This window comes from Mytilus galloprovincialis, chromosome 1 (genome assembly GCF_965363235.1).
Source record: "Mytilus galloprovincialis chromosome 1, xbMytGall1.hap1.1, whole genome shotgun sequence".
Taxonomy (NCBI): domain Eukaryota; kingdom Metazoa; phylum Mollusca; class Bivalvia; order Mytilida; family Mytilidae; genus Mytilus; species Mytilus galloprovincialis.
The window spans coordinates 21,778,565-21,799,703 of record NC_134838.1 but is presented as its reverse complement, the minus strand read 5'-3'; the positions used below and the strand labels follow the sequence as shown (position 1 = coordinate 21,799,703).

Below are 21,139 nucleotides of genomic sequence, written 5' to 3'. Positions count from 1 at the left end.
TATAAAAAGATGTGTAATGAGTGGTAATGAGACAAATCTCCATTTAACTCACAATTTGTAAAAGTAAACCGTTATAGGTCAAAGTACGGAGCCAATGCTCACATCGAACAGCAAGCTATAACGAACCCCAAATATTACTAGTGTAAAACCATAGTTCATTTTTCAACAGGAAAACCAACGGTTAAATCTATATAAAATACGAGAAACGAGAAAGGCTTAACCACTTCATCAAACTAAAACCACTGAACAGCAGGTACCTGACTTAGTACAAGTTCAACAAAACTTAGGTGTTCTTTAAGACATACAAGTGGCGTTGGAATCAAAACAGTGGGTAGGTAAACTCATTTACATTAAAAAGCATTGAAAAGAAAAATGCACAGATTTTTGTAAGATCTAGCTAAGGCTATTTTTGCCTTTATGAGAACAACGCTGATTGTTTCTAACAACTAAGAAAACTCCCAATTACTGTGAATTGACAACAGAAAATACATGTTTTAATGATATCCATATCGGTATCAACCCAGGGGTTTTGAAAATTCAGAAAAGGCAGAAATTTAGAGCGTTCGGTGTCATTATATGATAATTTTAAAGAAACAATAAAATTTAACTAGTGTTCTTATTCTGTAACAACAAGAGACAATTTTATTCAGACAGACAAAATAGATTTTCCTATGGATTTTACTGAAATCGTTGAAGAAAGTTTAATTAAAATTGATGGTTCAATATCTAAATAGATCCACTTTACATACGGAGGCAAACCGCAATAAAAATAATCTGGCATTTTAAATTACTCAACATCCATTAATAGAAAAGTTTTATATGATTAACATTTTTTTTAAAATAGCCTTCAAAATATTTTTACAAATCTATTATTTTCACTTTTTTTTCCTAATCGCATTAATTAGATAATTTATATAGTGAACAAGTATAATATAAAGACATCCGTACCTAGTTTGAGAAATTCAATGATATTTTGTCAATAAACGGGCAAATAAAGGTACGAATGAGTGTTCTCACTACTTTGTTCCAAAATTAAACATATCAACTGGACGAAGCACCAAAATTCCACACACCAAAATAAAACACATGCTTTTCGAGAGAAAACCGCCAAAATATCCCGACGCCACAATTTCCCAATTTATGGTATATGTAAACTTTAGTTTTTGCATTATATCAAAGTTTGAATTTGTTATATAATATAAAGCGTAACAAGAAATGTTATTTGATGATAATAGCGTATTGTTTCCAGCAAAAGATAATTGATATCGCCCAAATAAATAAAAAATCGATATTTTTCGTCCCTTTAAAACGATCAAAATTTGTCGCCTCTGTAAATGTTGAATTATCATATGTTATTTGAATGGTTATTTCTTCAAGATAACAATTTCGATAGATTTGCACTTGTATCTGAATCGTATACAGTATAATTTGATTTCTTAATATTGTGAGTTTAAATATGAACAAAAAAGATGCAAGGTAAGCTTCTTACGTATTATATTCATAAAAATATGGAGACATGTATTAAATATCACTGTGTTAATAATGCACACAATCATCAATGGGACTTAGATATACATTTATTACAAAAAGATAAGAATAGTTCTAGTATTGCATATTCTAATTACTTGCTTCCAATTATTGTAATTACTTTAAAATCAATAAAATAAATTAAACAATTAAGACTAGCGGCATTTCGAAACTAAAACTTCACGTTGAGATATCATTGACAATTACGTAATTTGTTAAAGCTCCGTCTGACTCCACAATTATTGTTATTGAAATCAATTCATAAAGCTCTCATGAATCTAATGGTTAATGTTTAAACGTCACGAAGTCGAAGATTATTCTAATAAAAAAACAGTAAATATAGATTGATATGTGATCGAGAGGAAATTAAACTACCAGAAAGTCATATGGGGCTAAGAACCAAAAGATACAACACATTGTTATGGTAATCCTGAATAAATTTAAATGTATAAAAGTTAATTGCAAGAGGACAGGTTTAAATTATTGTCGGTATTGTATAGTATTTTTACTTTTATCTTAAAAATAAACATTACCAACGCTGTGTAAAATCTATGACATGTTTCAACCAAGATGATCTACATTTAAGACCTTGCAACGAACTCGGGATACATAAATCATTCGATGAGACTTATCTCTGATTTTTTGTTAGTATTTCTCGAGAAAATATTTCTCATATACTGTTTACGATATGCATATATAATATACAAATGATATTCCTCTGCTGTACAACAAATGTATAAATCAATGGTATTCTTATTCTAGGACTAGTTTTTTTTCCAAATTAAGAAAACTTAAATTTTACTGATAAATTAACGACTGAAATTTAGTCTTTTGGCTTACTCAGATGGCCTAATAAACGTTTGTTACAAATATATTTATCATATATATCGAGGAGCAATCTAAAACATTTGGGTCAATTTCTCATGAGTTCATTTCACACAATGGTAACTTTAAGAAGTATTTCAATAGTTACTAACATCCATAGTAACATGGCTCAATATGTGTACGTTTATTTTCATTCTATCAATACATTAATTATTTATATAAGAGAATAAGGTAAACTGCAAAAACGTAATATTGTGTTAATAACAACAACCACATAAAATGAGAAAAATCAGGCAGCCTAGTATCTTTTATTATATTAATAGTTTAAACAGAAATTCCAGCTTTGTTCCACTAGCATGAGTAGGTGTTATTGTTGTGGGGTCTATCATATTTACATAAGATTTTGTTACCATCCCGTACTCCCTTACTTTCTTAACATCTTCAAAACTCAAATTGTAAACATCCATTCTATATAAGTTTTTTTACATACCTTATGATACTGCTGTCAATATCTCACATTTCAACAATTTAAATGGCTAAAACGTTTTTTGAATATTATTCCGGCTAGCCAAAAAGGTAGGATGTGCTATCCCGTTTGTTTATTTATTATCTTCAGGTACAGCCATATTTTAAAAAACTTGTGTACACATCAATGTGACCGTTGTTATCAATATTCGCTTGATGTGTTTGAGCTTTGGAATTTGCCATTTGATCAGGGACTTTCCGTTTAGATTGTTCAAGGTATTTTTGTTATATTACTGCTATGAAAGAATATAGTAAAAGTAAAAGCAACTTGTGGTAACGAAATCCATGACTTAGTTATTAACCAGTAATATATAGATTACGTGAACAACAGAAACCCATGACTTAATTATTAACCATTCTAACATGACGTCCTTCAAACGCTTTGAGTACACACCCGTGGTAAAATATGAATATATTTCCACTTAATTATGTCCACCCTCTTGCATGGTCAACATCCAATGGTGGCCATTTATTGGGGTATTCAATCTTGAGATGTTGGCCATTTATTGGGGTCATAAAACATAGGTTGATGTTTTATCTAATAATATTACCTGTTTTAATCAATCAGGGTTGAAGTTTTCAACTTGTATGTTTCTTTAAAATTTACCTGTACAGGTAACTTAGGTTTCTTTCAAAATTGACATTTCACCTTTTTTTGAAAATATAGAATAAGACATTGTTTTAGTCTTTGTTAATTAATATTATTTTTTATTTCATTGTTTTAGTCTTTGTTAACTAGTATTTTTTTTTAACAAAGACTAAAACAATGTCTTGATTTTTCTGTCTTGAATTTATTCAAATTTATTCTTTTAATTTTTTTATTTGTTCTTATTCATTTTTGTATGATTTTGTTTCTTATTCTCTTAAGGCGAAGTGTACGTAATTAAGCTACACAATGGATTTTTTAAAAATTTTACATGTAGATTCTACTTGTAAAAATAAATCGGAAAATAAAATAAAAAAAGGGGGTAACCGTTTTCGTTCTTGAGATACGAGCTGTTGAAATTAACAGCATCATACATCAAAATTACAAAGGATATATAGGGAAAATCGTGAAATTCGGCAGGAATTGTTACATTTCCAAGATTTTCTATTATATTAGACAATCGATTTTTTTTTTAATTTATGAGACGATTCTAAAATGTCTGAGGAATCGATTGGTGCAAAGAAAGTCCTAAGCAACCGTGCTACTTTTCAAGCTATACCCTGTTAAAGTTGAATTTTGCGTGTAAAAAAACAAAAAAACAACGACAACGTTATTGACGTCGCTGCAACAGTTACGACGCTTCATATAGTTCTATACTTGTATGAAATATATACCGTTTTGTTGGAGTTCATGTTGCTCGGTCTTTAGGTCTTTATGTTACGTTTTGTGTACTATTGTATTGTATTTGTCTATTATATTCGGGTGCATGCGGAGATCGCCAAGCTAGAAAACGGTTGACATTTTCTTCATTATGAACTAGAAATATTTTCGACCTTGGTGCCTTATTTTTGTTAAAATCTAAACACTGCGACGTGTTTTCAAAATCTTTGTTCCCATAAAACTTCATTTCATCAAGGTCTCTTCTCAGAATATCAGCCATCTGTCTGGCACAGGATAACAAATCAATATTTAAGTAAATTTAAGTTGTGTGGTAATTCTAAGTACATTTGGGTAAATTAATCTTATCTTTGTGCCGCATAAGCATCTCTATAATTCAACACATCCCTGAGCCACGACATTATATATTTTATGCATTGCATGATCTTCTTTTTATCACAACCCAGACCGGCTAGTAACCGTTGTATAACTTTACACGTCTGAAGACGAATATTTGCGTGAAACATTTTTGTATGATTTTTATTTCTGGAAATCAATCTGAAATCTACAACAGTCCTTTTCCGAAAGTCGGGCTGGACCTTTACTTTTATGTGCATTCGGGATTTACACAAATTGTAACCCAAATAATTCAGTCGTATTATTCAGCTGATGTACGAATGCTACATTTCTCGTGTGGGAGAAAATCGGACACGGAAAGGGCTTGAATTATTCGAGTTACTCAAATTGAAACTCGGGAATATATTTGTAACTGTTCGGAATTCGCGGAAACAAATGATTGTTTTTCGCATTACGGTAATGAATCAATATGAGTCAGAGATACCAATTATTTTTTTTAACAACCTCGAATACCAGTCAGTTTATAGGACCTCAGTTTGAAATAGGAGCGGCAATCCATTCATTTTATCAAATTAATTGGAGGGGGGTCAACATTGATAGTCAAAAAGCCTTGAAATATTCGATAAAAACGTGAATGTAAATTATATGAACTCCAAAGTCTCATATTATAAGACTAGTAAACCACAGTCTTCTCAATTCTTGTATGATCATGAACTAGGTGAAAACCTAGAGCTAACTGAGTGCGAGATCCTCATGGATAATCATCGAGGTCGTTAAACACCCCTTGCAGTAAACTTGGGTGAAATTTAAAAAAACATCGAAATGTAATAGTCTGAACACATTTCACCTCTCATTTCACTAAATATTAAATTGCAGTTACAAGTATCACAAAACTTCCCTGACCTCTTTTCTTTTAACCATAATAGAGGGAGGAGGGAAAGAGGGATCCAGATCCCGAAATCCCGGGCTTAAAACACGAAATCCCGAGGTCCCGAATTTGAAAAAAATTAAATCCCGAAAGGGTCAATTCCGAAATCCCGAGCTTAAAAACAATCGATCCCGGAGTTCCGATAAAGGTCCTCCCCTCCCCCTCCCCCCCGTAATTCTATATTCTATTCATTCATAATCTTGAATTGAGACTTGATACTTCAAAATTACATTCTCTAATTTTGAATGCTAAACACAGGCACAATAAAAGAAAACAGATTTCGCTATATATCTCTTCGAAATTGGAATTTGTGAAAGAAGAAATGACATGTTATATTTTATCTTACATGTGTACTTTCAATTTCAATATGGATCTAAATTTAGATTTTGTTTTTTTCCCATAAATTGCGGACGGAATAGAAGACACCCTGTTTATTTTCTGCACATGTAGAAAAAGTTGAAAACTGGGAGTTGAATGAAATAATTTTTACTTATTTTAAGATAAATGTTAGAGTGAGACAATTTTTAAGTTACTGAGTAATTTTTGGGGTATAATTTGTTTATTTTTTGTTTGTTTTCCGTCTTTGTTCTTCCTACTTGTAAGTGTTGCACTGGTGGTCAAATTATTCTCTTGGTATCGTCTGATATCTTATATGAATATAAATCATGTCCTTAAATTTTCAATTGCACAAAATACGAACATTTCAACGTCTTTTTAATTAAACAATTAAATTCACACGTCTTTCATTAATTATTTGTAACCTATTTTAAAACTTTACGTTGAGTACTGCGTTTTTCGTTCAAGACTACGGCTTTTTAAAACGATATTGTTGGGTCAATTCAGGTTTTATTTTAATTAATTTGATATCAATAGAAGAAAAAATGTTACATCTTTATTTGTTTATAATTTTGTTGTGAGGCGTTAATTCTTTCTGGTGATATCATAAACACGAAATGCCTTCTCCTACGCGTCTAAAACCAAAAATAAAAAACCCAGTGTTTTTAAGTCAGACTGCACACATAACAAGTTATTTAGATAATTTCTATGAGGTTTAAGACAGCACAGGCGTGCTTGTTGGATTCATTATAGACCGCAGAAAGTAGTTTCTCTTTCGTGTGTCCTTTCTTGGAGTAAGGGAGATAACTTGCGTAACTAACGACGAACGTTTTTAATCCCGTATTCCGCTAGAGGCAAGCAATTACGTACACTTCGCCTTAATGTCTTCTTAGTAAGAATCTTTAGAAGAAAAAAGTCAAAAATATCAAAGATAAAGTTATTTACTAGCATTTAAAAGACAACAGACTTTAATTATTTTTTTTAAAAGTAAAAAAAAAAAAAAATATGAATGTACATGATATGTTCATTGTATTTAATTGTTTATTTGCATTACTTAATGAATTATCATTAATAATAACTAATAATCAAGCAAATGATATTTTAAAGAAACCATGAAGGAAGTAATTTTTAGCAAGCCTGTTTCATAACAAAATAAAATGATCAGACAATATCAATCCTCTTAATAAATTTTTATAACATTTATTATCATTCAGGAAAACTACAAATATCATTATACGGTTTTAATAGGAAAGAGCTATTTTTGTTTATCTTTTTTTTTTAAATCTGAAATCAGGAGTTAACATAATGGACATGTTGAATCTTGAGACTTATTTTCCAAAAAGATATTTAAAGATAAAAACTGTCTTGCTTTGCCTTTTTGAAATAAATGTGAACTTATTAAATATGACATCTTCAGTTTGGCTAATATCTGTCAGTTAAAAGCCAAAATTTGACAAAATACACTTATATAGATGGTTACACTTTTATGGTCTATTAATTAATCATTTTTTTCTGTGTACAATTATTATTTAAATCATTTTTTTCTGTGTACAATTATTATTTAAATCATTTTTTTCTGTGTACATTTATATTGTTAGAAGTGTTGGACTGGTATGATACATATTCTTGGTATACATTTGCAAATATTTCCCTAAACCCAGGCCTTTTAGATAAAGTTAACTATTTTAGGGACTTGAATGAATTAAGACTTTAAATAAAGGCAACAGTAGTATACCGCTGTTCAAAACTCATAAATCCATGGACAAAAAACAAAATCGGGGTAACAAACTAAAACTGAGGGAAACGCATTAAATATTAGAGGAGAACAACGACACCACATTAAAATGTAACACACACAGCAACGGACTAAGCATTAGACAACATCCGATGAGAATAATCAATATAACATCAAAACCAAATACATGAATTTGGGATAGAAAAGTACCGTGACACGACTTATAGTAATGAGAAATCACACTCAAAAATAGGAGAAAACAAACGACACAACCCTAGATGAAAAATCAATTTAAAGAAAAATATAAGAACATTTTTGAAAATAGATTTAAGAATAAAAACTTCGGTAAAAACTGTATACTCAAATGTGTCACATAGAGAGTTAGTGGTCATAATTTAGAAATAGAAAATAGTGGACAATGTAAAATTCCTAGAAAAGATAGAATATGTAAACTGTGCCACTTGCTGAACACTCCTTCCTTAATTGTAAAATTAACAAAACAACTTGAGACTATTTGAAAATTGTTTACCTTCTCATAATATTGTCTCTTACCCAAGAACAAAAAGTGAAAGAAATTCTATTAAAATCTTTATTACATGAATATGTTGAAAATATTGGCTCCCTTATAAAATAGTCATTATTAGAAATGAGGGCAGAAACCTTAAAAAAATCCATGTGTTTTAATTTCTTATAGAATTGTTAATTCTTTGCATTATAATTTTTTTTTTGTTTGTTTTTATTTGTCACAAAATAAATACCATATGTTTATATGACAATACAAATATTATCAAATTTTGTTGAATTAATGAATATTTTGAATATATTTATTCAATAGAGAAATAAGGAATTGCCTAAAGGACAAGGTTCACTAATGGCACAAAATGGCCGTAAATATCAACTTTATGATATCATAAAACACCAAAAAGGTCTCAATTTTGTTCGTAAATGGGTCTATTTCAAAAGTATAAATGCTAAATATATCCGTTCTTTTCATAAGACTACAAGATATTCGCCAAAGTAAGCCCATTTTGAACATTTTGTCAAAATATGATCATTTTGTGCATTTTTCAGATCTAAAAGCTTTTGAAACACCTTGACCGCCACTTACGATCCAGAATGTGTTGTAACCAAAAGATTCCAATTTTGATATAGATTTCATCAATATCAAAACTTTTTGGATCGTAGATGGAGGCCAAGGTTAATTATGCCAAAAACAATTAAAATTATGGAAAAAAATTACCAAAATTGACCTTTTAATACAAATTATGCTCATTTAAGGAGTCATTGCTCCATAAATAGTAAAGGAAAGCGCAAGAAAAAATATTTTTGTCTTAGTAGTATTATCACAAGTATTTCTATGTGACATTTGTAATTTTTTGCCCAAATCTAAAAAAACATAAAAAAATCAGGGCTAATTTTAACCCTTCGTAACCTTCTCCTTTTATTTAGATTAAGTTCTAAAGACAATCTTTAACATTTGTAAAACAGTATTGAATGCAGATTAGTCTATCTACTATGAATTAAGTATGAATCATTTTGATTTAAAAAAAATTAATTTGAGAAACAACTTGTCAATAGAGAAAGGCAGGCATTGGGAAAGTTTGCATTATATTAGAAGATGATTCACTTACCATAAAGTACATGTAAAAAATAACTTAAATTGATTAAAAAGGTATAATGTCAAAACAAATAGTCGTGAGTCAAATTAAAAAAAAATCAGATATTTATTCAAGTAGTTATATTATTTCATTTTATTTTTGAATTTTCTTGTCATAATCACAGTAATTAAATTTCACAAACACATACATGCATATTTTACCTGAGACACATGACCTGTAAGTTATATAATTTTAACACTTTATCCTTGACTAGTTTTGATTAATGCCTTGTGTATTAATTAAGCGACAGGGGGTATAATGATGGACATATAGGGCCACCATGGTGGACATAATTTTCATGGCCACCATGAATAAGATAATGTCACAGGTAGTACTGTGGGTGAATAACAGAAATCCGTGACTTAATTATTAACCAGTAATACATAGATTACGTGAACAACAGCCACAAATATAGCGAACAAGTTGGGATATATAAACACAGTAAGATGTGACCAAAGTAACATCGCTTATGATATTTGATTTGTTTTAATTTACCATTGAGTGAATTTCTACAGTATTTTGTAGAGAATTCTCGATTATTTAACAAAATATCATCAAGACTACGGTAAGAGTTGATGACTTAATCAACCAAATGGAATTTAGAATTTAAGTCACTATTGTCAAGTATTTTGATTTGACCGAAACACATAAACATCAAAGCAATTTGCGACAATCGCTTCAATTCCAAAAATGTTACTTTATGTATTGTTCAATAAACCATACTGTCTAATTGTAACTCCTAAAAATAATCGAAATGAGTTTAATTACCAAGTCAAGAATATGGCAGTTGTTATCAAATAGTCCGTTTCTATGTATGTTGACGGTTACTTTTGTAGCAGTTCAGTGTTTTTTCTATTGTTCCATTGTTTCCCTCTTATAGTTGATGTGATTCTCTCAATTGTAATTTGTGACCAAAATTAGTTTCAATTTATAACGATTGAACAGCGGTATACTATTATTGCCTTTCTATAATGCAAAAGTCATTTTTATTTCAAACTATTAATTAAGAAATCAAATTAATATAGCTATTTGAAAATAGTTTGCAGGTTAGTTCTGATATCGCACTATCACATTACTAGGACTTATAGGTCAATGTTTGTGCATAACTTTGGGGTTGATGGTACAGCGAGATTAAAGTTGGACACAAAAAAAAAAAAAAAAAAAAAAAAAAAAAAAAAAAAAATCCAGAACATGGTGTGAAAGAAAAATAATTATAAAAAAAACGAATAGAAAAGAATTGAGTGTGTAAATTAAATAGCAAAACAGTACCATGTATGCAAACTTTAAATCGGTTTAAGAAGAGTGACTTTATTAGAATTTTAAACAGTAGTTCCTAGTTGTAAGTTGAAAAAAGAGGTGAAAATTTGATTGGTTAACTTCCAGTGATGATAATTTTTCTATATGCAATGAAATTTTCCGTAAAATGTATTCCATAGTTCTGAACATGATAAAACCTAACTCCTGCCAAGTATTACTTTATTTGAAACAAAGATAAGTTCTGCACAATAGTTTGAAAAGTGCAAATTTAACAAGGAATAATAGAGATACATGAAGGGTGCTATTACAACTTATAATGTTGGAATAATTGTGATATATATTGAAAAATAAAAGTTTAATAAGAAGTATGAGTTGAGGTTCTACAATGTAATTCATAATTGATAACTACCATTAACATTTTTTTTTAGACAAAAGTATATACCTATAAGAACAGTTCCTGTTAATCATCTGTGCATATTGTCAGTTTGATTTTCTATTAGAAACATCAATCAATTAATGTTATAACTACTTGCTAACATGCAAATATTACATTGAATAATTAATCGGTTCCTTTAAAAAGAGAAGAGATATTACGGTTTCCTAATATTCGTAAGATGTAAATTTCTCCTCAGACAAAGTTGTAACTAATATCAGCAGATGGTAGTAAATTCAAGCGAGCTAACGTCAGATCTCATGTATCTTCATCATCATGTCATCTTCAAACAGACTGGCAAATTAGTTATATTAATTAACTCTGTCGCAAAAAACGACCGTCTGGAAAATCATTATTAGAGGTTTTATGAGTGATATACAAATTATAAAACAATTCTGTGCAATTTGAAACCTTTAATAACTTGAAAATCTTGGATTATTTGTTAAGCAATTTATGTTTGTATTGGTACTGCAAATAAGGCTTAATTGTTCATAAATATCGAATAGCCTAATTTGATCGTTTCTCTTTATATTAATAAAGATTGTCATAAAAACTTTCCATGTCTGTGGTAATATAACAAATTATCAAACACCAAGGAAATTTCAAATCGGAAAAGCCCTTGTCAAATGGCAAAATCAAAACCTAAACATAATAATTGAATAAAAAAAATTATTGCCAGCAGAGCTTTTTTTTTTAAAAAGACTGAACGACAGAGGGACATAACAAAATATAGAAAAAAATAATCTTACTGAGATTTAAAAAAAAAAATGATGTAGACGAAACGTGCGTCTCGCGTATTAAATTATAATCCTGGTACCTTTGATTACTATTGCTCTTCGTTAACCATACCCATTAAAAATTTCACAATCGTTTTTTAGGATATGCGTTTACAAAATGTAATTACGTTCTTTAAAAGAAAAGTGCAAAATTTAATAAATATTTTTTATGCACTATCTACCAATTAAAATGTAATGACTACGATATTAAAGTAGATCTACATCGAAACAAACATTCCGTTAATCATTTTCACATGTAGAAACGTAATTTCGGTCAACTCATTTTGATCTGATGTTCTTTATAATCAAAAACATAATCACAATCCCGAAATATGCCCAGTCTTCAAAAGAGTGCACAGGCATTTATTTTAGTCAGGAATATAACAGTTGTTATCCAGTCGTTTAATGTGTTTGAGCTTTTGATTTTGCCATTTGTTTAGGGACTTTCCTTTATAAATTTTTCTCGAATTCAGTGTTTTTTTTTATTTTACTTTTTACACTAGGTGAAACTAAATAATAACTTATTTTTTATGATCCCCATTTTCACTTTCTATGTAAATATTTTCTAATTACTTTTATATACTATAATCACATGCATGTATCGTTATTGTGGTCACATGCAAAACAGGAAAGGGTTAAATTGGCAATGTAGACAGTTCTTTGTCACTGAAATTGCCAAATTGCCTTCATACAGAGAATTCTAATCTTTGATAAAATATAGCTCAAAATCGAGGCCATGCTCTGAATGTTTCCGATCACATTTACATTTTTAAGTTATAATGACAGAAAAGATATATAAAACATGACTTATAATAATTTCTTTAAGTTTTGTCATTGGTAAAAAAATCCTTTTTAAATCACTTTTTGTTTCTCATACCCTTTTTAGTATTGCTTAGAATATGAAAATCTTTTGAAAATATCTTTCATGCATACTATTTAGTAGTTAAATAAGTAAAAATGTTGTAACAATAGGTGTGACCGAATCCATTGTTTAAGGGCGGAAATTTGAAGATAACTGTTTAATAATATTTTTTTTGTTATTCAGGTTTAGATACTAGTATATACAATATGAATAAACGTAGGTGTGGATGAACGCAAATGAGCTAACAACTTAAGACAAAACCAAAACCAAAAGATATTGAAAACAAACACTAGACATGTGTCAACACAAAATGTCAATCTACAAATTATTTCGAATCTATAAAAGTTAAATTTATTGGAAACAATAAAACAAATATGCTATTAAAACCCAATTATCAAGTAGAAATAGGATATGACATTACGAAAACAACTGAAAAAACTTCCTGATAGACACATGAAACATAAGTGTTTCGGGGTTAAACAATCATTTATTAGATTGTTTAAAAATCTCGACCAGTAGATTAACAACATGTCCAAAAAAAAAAAAAAAAAACCGCAATGGATATCGTGTCATATTTTCAAGATATTGCCCAAAAAAATTCGACACTTACTTAGAGATTTAATGATATCATTCTCTGACAATATGAAACTAGTTTTCTTCCGACAGATAAATTAAGATTTTCCTTTGAACATACTTAGATCGAACAGGAAAATGAAATTAAAATTTCAAATATGTCATGAGGATTCGTGTCACTTACGGATGCAAACCGCGAGAACATCCCCTAAAGTATGTTAGTTTCATCTAACTTAAAATACATGATACGAAAATAACTTGAAAAGATGTTCTTTCAAAATAGAAATAAGAAGATGTAGTATTACCAATGAGACAACTCTCCACTAGAGACCAAATGACATAGAAGGTAACAACTACAGGACATCGTATGGCCTTCAACAATGAGTCAGACTCATACCACATAGTCAGCTACAACAGTTTATACAAATGAGTTTAATCCTTAAAAAGTTCTTTAAAATTGGAATTAAAGGACTTTAATTTTACTATTGTTTACCTCGATCAAACTTAAATCAATATTTGTGTCATTGAATTGACCTTGCGCATGAATATATCTTTTGGTCAACGAAAACAATGTACTCTGTGAAATTTGCTATCCAATAAAAAACAAAAATAAAATAAAAAATGTTTTTAATCTTTATTCAAATGATTTTTTTGTGTTAATTATTTAATACGAGGTATAAAGAATCATTTGTAACGGCGAGCTCGTTTGTGACATTATCACCGACATCTTGTTCACTTTGATTAGTTCCTTTATCTTGTATATCAGGGGACAAAAAACTTCAAAAGCCACTACCAAAGCCCTCTCGACAAATAATATAAACGTATTTCCTAATTACATGCAAATCATATAACAATAAATGTTTAATTTATGTTTATATACAGCGAAGCATTATAGAAAAAGTACAATAACAAAAATACCGAACTTGGAGGAAAAATTCAAAGCGGAAAGTTCCTTATCCAATGACAAGATTAAAAGATAAAACACATCAAACAAATGGATTATAATTGTCATATTCCTGAAATGGTATAGGAATTTTCTTATGTAGATGGTGGATTGAACCTGGTTTATAGCTAGCTAAACTTCTCACTTGTATGACAGTCGCAAAAAATTATATTGACAATACTGTGTAAACAAAACAAAGACATAATAGCTAAAAATGTCAAAATAAGGATACAGCAGTCAACATTGCGTTTTAATCCTAATTACCATAAAACAAACACATATTGAATAAAGAAACACAGACAGTTATTTAGACAATGCACATAGCCAAAAATAAAAAAATGAAAATACAAAAATTCACCATTGCACAATAACACAATGACGGAATGTATAAGTACCGAACCACGTCAAATAGATATCACCTAAATAGACTAAATATATATATTTTATAGTGTGTCTTTTTTTATGTTGTGATGTTACACTATTGTTTCATAAGGGCGAGGGTGGGTATTATTAAAACGTTTGCACATGTCCTAAGTCAGGAATATGATGTTCAGTAGTTGTCGTTTGTTGATGTGGTATATGTCATACAATAATAATATTATATATTATGGATAAGGAGTTGCCTCATTGGCACGCATACCAGATCTTCTTATTTATATACATATATACGTGTATTATTATAAACTCATCACAGAAACAAAGATTAAACTGTTTACACCAGTCAGGTTAAATCCAACATTTTCTGCATAAGGAAATACCTGTACCAGGTCAGAAATATGACAATTGTTATCCATTCGTTTGATGTGTTTGATCTTATGATTTTGCCCATTTCCTTGGAGTTCTGTATTTTCGTTATTTAACTTTCGTCTACAAATACTCATTGACAAAAAAACGTAAAAATAATAAATAAAATACGAAGTTGAATAATATCACAGGGACGTCGACATATATTTATATAAATCGTGTTCAGAATAGTTCTTGAATTTTATTTTGTAATTGCTTGATTTAAATGATATTGAATTTGTAATTATTTTCAATCAATTAAATTTATTCAACAGTGTAGATTACACTTGATAAATAATAAAAATTGTTTAATTTGTTCCAGCTCTATGTGACTTGATAAATTTTGTTATTGAAATCTGTTCATAAAACTTTTATAAATTGAACGGTAAAGGTAGATGTCCCAGTGGTAAAAATTAAAGAGCTATTAAACCAAGAGTTCCAAATGGTGAAGTTGAAATCATCCCATCGTAAATTTTACGGACGCCATCACGAGTTGGTTGACCGTTATGGAATAACCGTTTCACAAATGATATCGGATATGTTCCTTACGTCGTAACTACAATCCCCTTCCCTTTCATGAATTTGACCTACCGAATTAGACTATTTACCGGATTTGTTATCACATAAGCAACACGACGGGTGCCACATGTGGAGCTTGATCTGCTTACCCTTCCGGAGCACCTGAGATCACCCCTAGTTTTTGGTGGGGTTCGTGTTGTTTATTCTTTAGTTTTCTATGTTGTGTCATGTGTACTATTGTTTGTCTGTATGTCTTTTTCATTTTTAGCCATTGTGTTGTCAGTTTATTTTCGATTTATGAGTTTGACTGTCCCTTTGGTATCTTTCGTCCCTCTTTTAATCCAATCAAAAGGTATTGCATATAGATAAATATGTGATTGAGAGGAAATTTAAATACGAGAAAGTCACCAGACATCTGGAAACAGAAAATACAACCACTCCGTTATGTTATCAAGAATAAATTGAAATGTTTAACGATCTATTTAAAAGGGGCATTAGCTACGAGTTATAATACAGAAAAAAAAATGAGTTTTTGTTAAATCATTCATGAAAGTAAAATAGTGAAATAACAACGAGCCTTTAGTAGCCAAAATTGTTCATTTTTGTCAAAAAAAAGCTGAGAAACATTGCTGATGAATTAAAGATTTTCAAGTAAATAATTTGATCTCATTCAACCCGTATTTATGCTACCTTCAATTCAAGCTCTTAGCTTGAGATGGGTAACGTAAGAATATGACGTGTTTGGTTATTGAAGGAAAACAATGTCAACATGGAAAGAAAATCATTTGATTGACTGATTCGATCCACAAAACAGATGAAAACGATGATTACTATATTTTTAACTTATAATATGAAAAAAAAACGTATTGCACGAGTCAACTTTATTTGTTTAATTTTATTTGTATTAATATCAGAGGTTACTTTGATGGTTAATTAGATGGCATCTAGACTAAAATACATACGAAATATTGATATTGAAAAAAAAAAGATGTGGTAAGATTGTCAACGAGACAACTCTGCACAAAATACCAAATGGTCGCAGTACAGCCTTCAACAATGAGCAAAGCCCATACTACACAGTCAGATATCAAAGTCCCCAACATGATTAATGTAAAACAATTCAAACGAGAAAATTGACGGTCTAATTGATGGACAAAATGATACATATTATCGAGCACATGCATTGTAAATTGTTTGTTTTAGACGTTTTTAATTTCGATTTACGTTTTACTAACTTATAAATCAAATATGAGAATTTGAGTTAAATCTGTGAACATTCATTTGACAGCAAATGCCCCTTTACTTGTACATATTTAATAAATATATATTCGGTGTAAGATAGCATTTTAACTCTCATATATAACTTTTCTCAAGAAAGTTCAATCAAGAGAATCTATATTAATTTTTAGAAACCCCTCAACGACTTTCAGGATAAAACAAATCAATTGAAGAGCTATTTCTATGATATTCTTGAAAATCGAAATTCTTTTCAATATTCATTTTTATACCAAGGAGGTTATATGTGTAATAATCTTGTTTATGCAAATAGAAGTACGCAATATACAAGATAATGTATGTATGTCGTGTGGGAAAATGTGCTACTAATTCTATTCCTATTTAGATTACCGTTTTGCAGGAAGAGTTTGATTTTGCACAAAGAGAATCAAGTAGCAAAGCGTAAAAGAAAAACAAAACAAAAAAGAAATCTCTAAATGAGAAAGAAAAATGTGTTTTACTTCCTTCACCAAATTGATATTCAGTAAGATTTAGAAAAAGTATCAAATTTTGACAGATACATTGGTATATGGAAAATCAAAGAAACTGATTAAAAAGCAGGAAATTTTATGGAGCAACAACAAAAACCATCATACAGACAACAATTTTGACCAAAACATCTAAAAACCAAACAACAGTCATTTACACAGTTCACAGCAAGCTAAAGATTTTACTTAACACCACATCAAATCCCATCAAACTGATACAGGACACATGTAAGCATTTAGAATATCACGAAACCTCCTATTTGTTTGGTTCATACTGCTTATGTCTAGTAACAAGGCAGCGGCATTTCGCATTTGGTGATGCCATAAACGAGAAAAAGACGACATGATCTTGTTTGCGACATATTGATTATATTTCTGGTCATCTATGATACATATTTTACATTTAGGTCAGCCAAATCGTAAATGACTAGATACTACAACTTACACATCTTAGTTAAATTCCTTCATTTTTGACAGTGAATTAATAGAATATTGATTTATTTATTTTTTTATCTTTTTTTAAATATTCTATTAATTTTTCTTTGTAAAGATTTATTGGTTATTTATTTTTATAATGTCCACCAAATGTATTAAATGCTTGTAAAACACGTATATAAAATTGATATAACTTCATGCTAATTTCATGTAATTGAGAAGGAAAAATAAACAGTACTGATAAATGTTTTCAATCAAATTGTATAAGAATCATATTGTTATCCAAAGAAAGTAAATACTCTAATAAAAAAAGTACTGTATACAATTTTTTTCAAAGATATACACATTTTTACATTCAATGTATTAGGTAAAATCGTCGACCCAAAGAGTTAAAAAATAGTCTTATGTGTTTCTCTTAGTTTTGGTTTGTGACACTGATTTGTTTCAGTATAATCGAATTAGGACTATTGAACAGCGGTATACTACTATTGCCTTTACTAACTCGTCCTTCTCTTTCATGGAAAAATATGGCAAGTGTTATACTCTTGTTACTGATATTTATTTAACGAAAAATTGGATGACGCATCAAATATCTATGTAAAATTTTAAGAAAATTATGATACTCACATGATTTTGTCCCATGCTTCTTGTCCGAACTTTTCAAGAACAAGTTCACGAACACACAAGTGAATTTGACCATACTGCAAAAAAAATTAAATAGTATTCATTTTTGACGTTTAAAGTGTTAGAAAAATATGCATTAACAATCATTGTAAAGCTAAACTACATTTGTATGTGTTTTTGTTCGATGTAGTCCTTCTTTGTATCGCTTTAACGGATAAAGCATTTTTCCTCTGAATTGTATAGTTTGATCTTATGTTATATCCACACCACTGCCACAGGTAAGGGGAGGTTTGACGTGCCTTCACACTAGTTAAACCTCCTCACATTCTGTATGAACCTGTCCAAAGTTTGGAGCCTGTACATATTTCTATCTTTACAAGCACCAACCAATACAAATCTCGACATGGAATTTTATGAAAAACGCCTTCAAGTTAAACAAACTATAAAATGTTTAATAGATTGAGATTTGATCAAATGAATACAAAAAATCTTCTAATTCTGTTTTCCATATGCATATATCCTAATAACAAGGTGTACCTATTTTATAAATTATATATCGGTTCAAAATAATACAGAACATCTGTTTGTATATTTGATATGTATCTTATCTTCCTTACGTCGTAACTACAATCTCCTTCCCTTTCATGAATGTGACCTACCGAATTTGACTATTTACCGGATTTGTTATCACATAAGCAACACGACGAGTGCCGCATGTGGAGCAGGAGCTGCTTACCCTTCCGGAGCACCTGAGATCACCCCTAGTTTTTTGGTGGGGTTCGTGTTGTTTATTCTTTAGTTTTCTATTTTGTGTCGTGTGTGCTGTTGTTTGTTTGTCTTTTTCATTTTTAGCCATGGCGTTGTCAGTTTGTTTTAAATTTATGAGTTTGACTGTCCCTTTGGTATCTTTCGTCCCTCTTTTTAACCAATGTGTTACTGTTATGATCAAAATTGAAGGTTGTTTATTAAGAAAAATCCTGATTGATTATGTGGTTTTGATCTAGGTTTCCCATTTAAACCAAGTTAAACCAATCATTTATAAGAGAGTTATCAATGTAACTGATCAAGTGTTGTCGATGGTTATATTTTTAAAGTTAAACCAATCATTTATAAGAGAGTTATCAATGTTACTGATCAAGTGTTGCTGTTATTGTTTATAACAAAAGGACATTAACCTATGTTGTACTTTCCAACATTAATTGCGTGAATAACTTCACTGCATTGTACATAGTCAGTTCCATTTTTATTTTCAAAACAAATATAAAGATCTCTGGTAGATAAGGTAACATTATGACAATCTTTCTTGGTGGAACATAATGCTGCTCTTAAATGTAATCATTGAATATACAAGAAACTTAATGTTTTGGGTTTGTTTTATATTATTATTAATGACAAACATATAACATCCGTTTTTTACATTTGAAAATGCCTGTACCAAGTCAGGAATATGACAGTTGTTGTCCATTCTTTTTTGATGTGCATTGTCATTTGATTTTGCCATGTGATTAGGGACTTAGGAGTTCAGTATATTTTTCATTTTACTTTTAAGTTGTATTCTGATATTCTTACCAAAATTGTCAGATCAAGAACTATTCATTTTGAATAACATTTCTCTGGATCATAATGCTAAAGGTCAATAGATCGTATGGGTCATCTTCTTTACTAGTATCGCAAATAGGGAAAAAAATACTTTTTTAAATAGTTTAAATGATTTCACGCTGATGTTAGCTTTACATTTTGTTTCTATCTCTTGGTAAATATTTGAATATGTCGATATTAAAATAGCATAATTATTGTTCAAACCAAATGAATTTCCTGGTCTATCATTTCATTTCGTAAAACATATTAACAAGTATTTGCAACTTCAAAAACATGCCAATGCTAGAAAAATCTCATAAAAGGAGGTGGGATATGTTTCACCAGACTCAAAAGGATAATGATGTTCGCAACTTTATTATGTCATATCTGAGGCATAATGAACGAAACATACTGTTATATGCTATTGAAGGCTCCTGTATAGAAAATGTTAAATATTTCAGAAGGGAAAACAGATTAATAAATGTTAAAAACAATTAAAAAAAAATGAATTAAAATAGGAGCCAGCGACGACTACTGAATAACAAGCCCCTGATTTGCTAAATGTACTTGTCAGTATTCCGTTTTATGTGATTGGTTTACTCCAATGCCTGTTGTTATTTTTTGCATGTTTGTCTATTGTGTCTGCTTGTTTTAATCACATGTTGTCAATGTAATTGAATTTCATGCGACTGTCATACAAGTGAGAGGCTTATCTAGAAATAAAATCAGGTATTATCCAACATATTTTACATAAGAAAATGCCTGTATAGGAATATGACAGTTGATATCCATTCTTTTGATGTGTTTTGTCATTTGATTTTGCCATTTGATTAGGGACTTTTCGTTTTGAATTTTCCTCGGCGTTCGATATTTTTGTTATTTTACTTTATAGATGGCAAAACGTTGTTCTGGGAACAGCAATTGTGCACACAACAACAAAAGCACATATCCTATGTTCTTAGTCTTTGCAATAATTGTAATTACACATGAATGCCATGTTATTGTTATGTTGGTACTTAGGAAAGTCGAACTTTAAGTCTTATGGACGAGAAGCTAAAAAATAACTACCTCACTCATATCTCAAATCTGAAATCTTGAAATATTTGTATGTTTCCCGAAACAAAATATATGAGTCTACCTTGATCATACATAATACAATCTAAACTGATAATCAAATCAGTATTGATAAATGTCAAAACAATGATGATGTTTGACAATTCATATATCAAAATTTGACTAGTAATGTATACATAGAACAGAACTAGGTTGGTAAATCGTATTTGAGTTTTGAAACATTGTCATATAATTTATAAGGCGTGAATAGAATTGATAAATTCCTATTACTGAATACACTTGACGCTAACTAGTTAGAACCTTTAAACATTTTTTGGATAAAGCA

At 29.8% G+C, this 21,139-nt stretch overlaps 1 protein-coding gene across 1 annotated transcript in view; it reads right to left on the bottom strand.

Moving 5' to 3' along the window:
* The window catches only part of LOC143069052 (guanylate cyclase soluble subunit beta-2-like), a 67,179-nt gene that overhangs the window by 34,423 nt on the left and 11,617 nt on the right, over window positions 1-21,139 (bottom strand). The window contains exon 2 of the mRNA XM_076243485.1: window positions 18,166-18,239. Within this exon, the coding sequence (XP_076099600.1) occupies window positions 18,166-18,239 (74 nt within the window). The remainder of the gene's footprint in view (window positions 1-18,165; window positions 18,240-21,139) is intronic.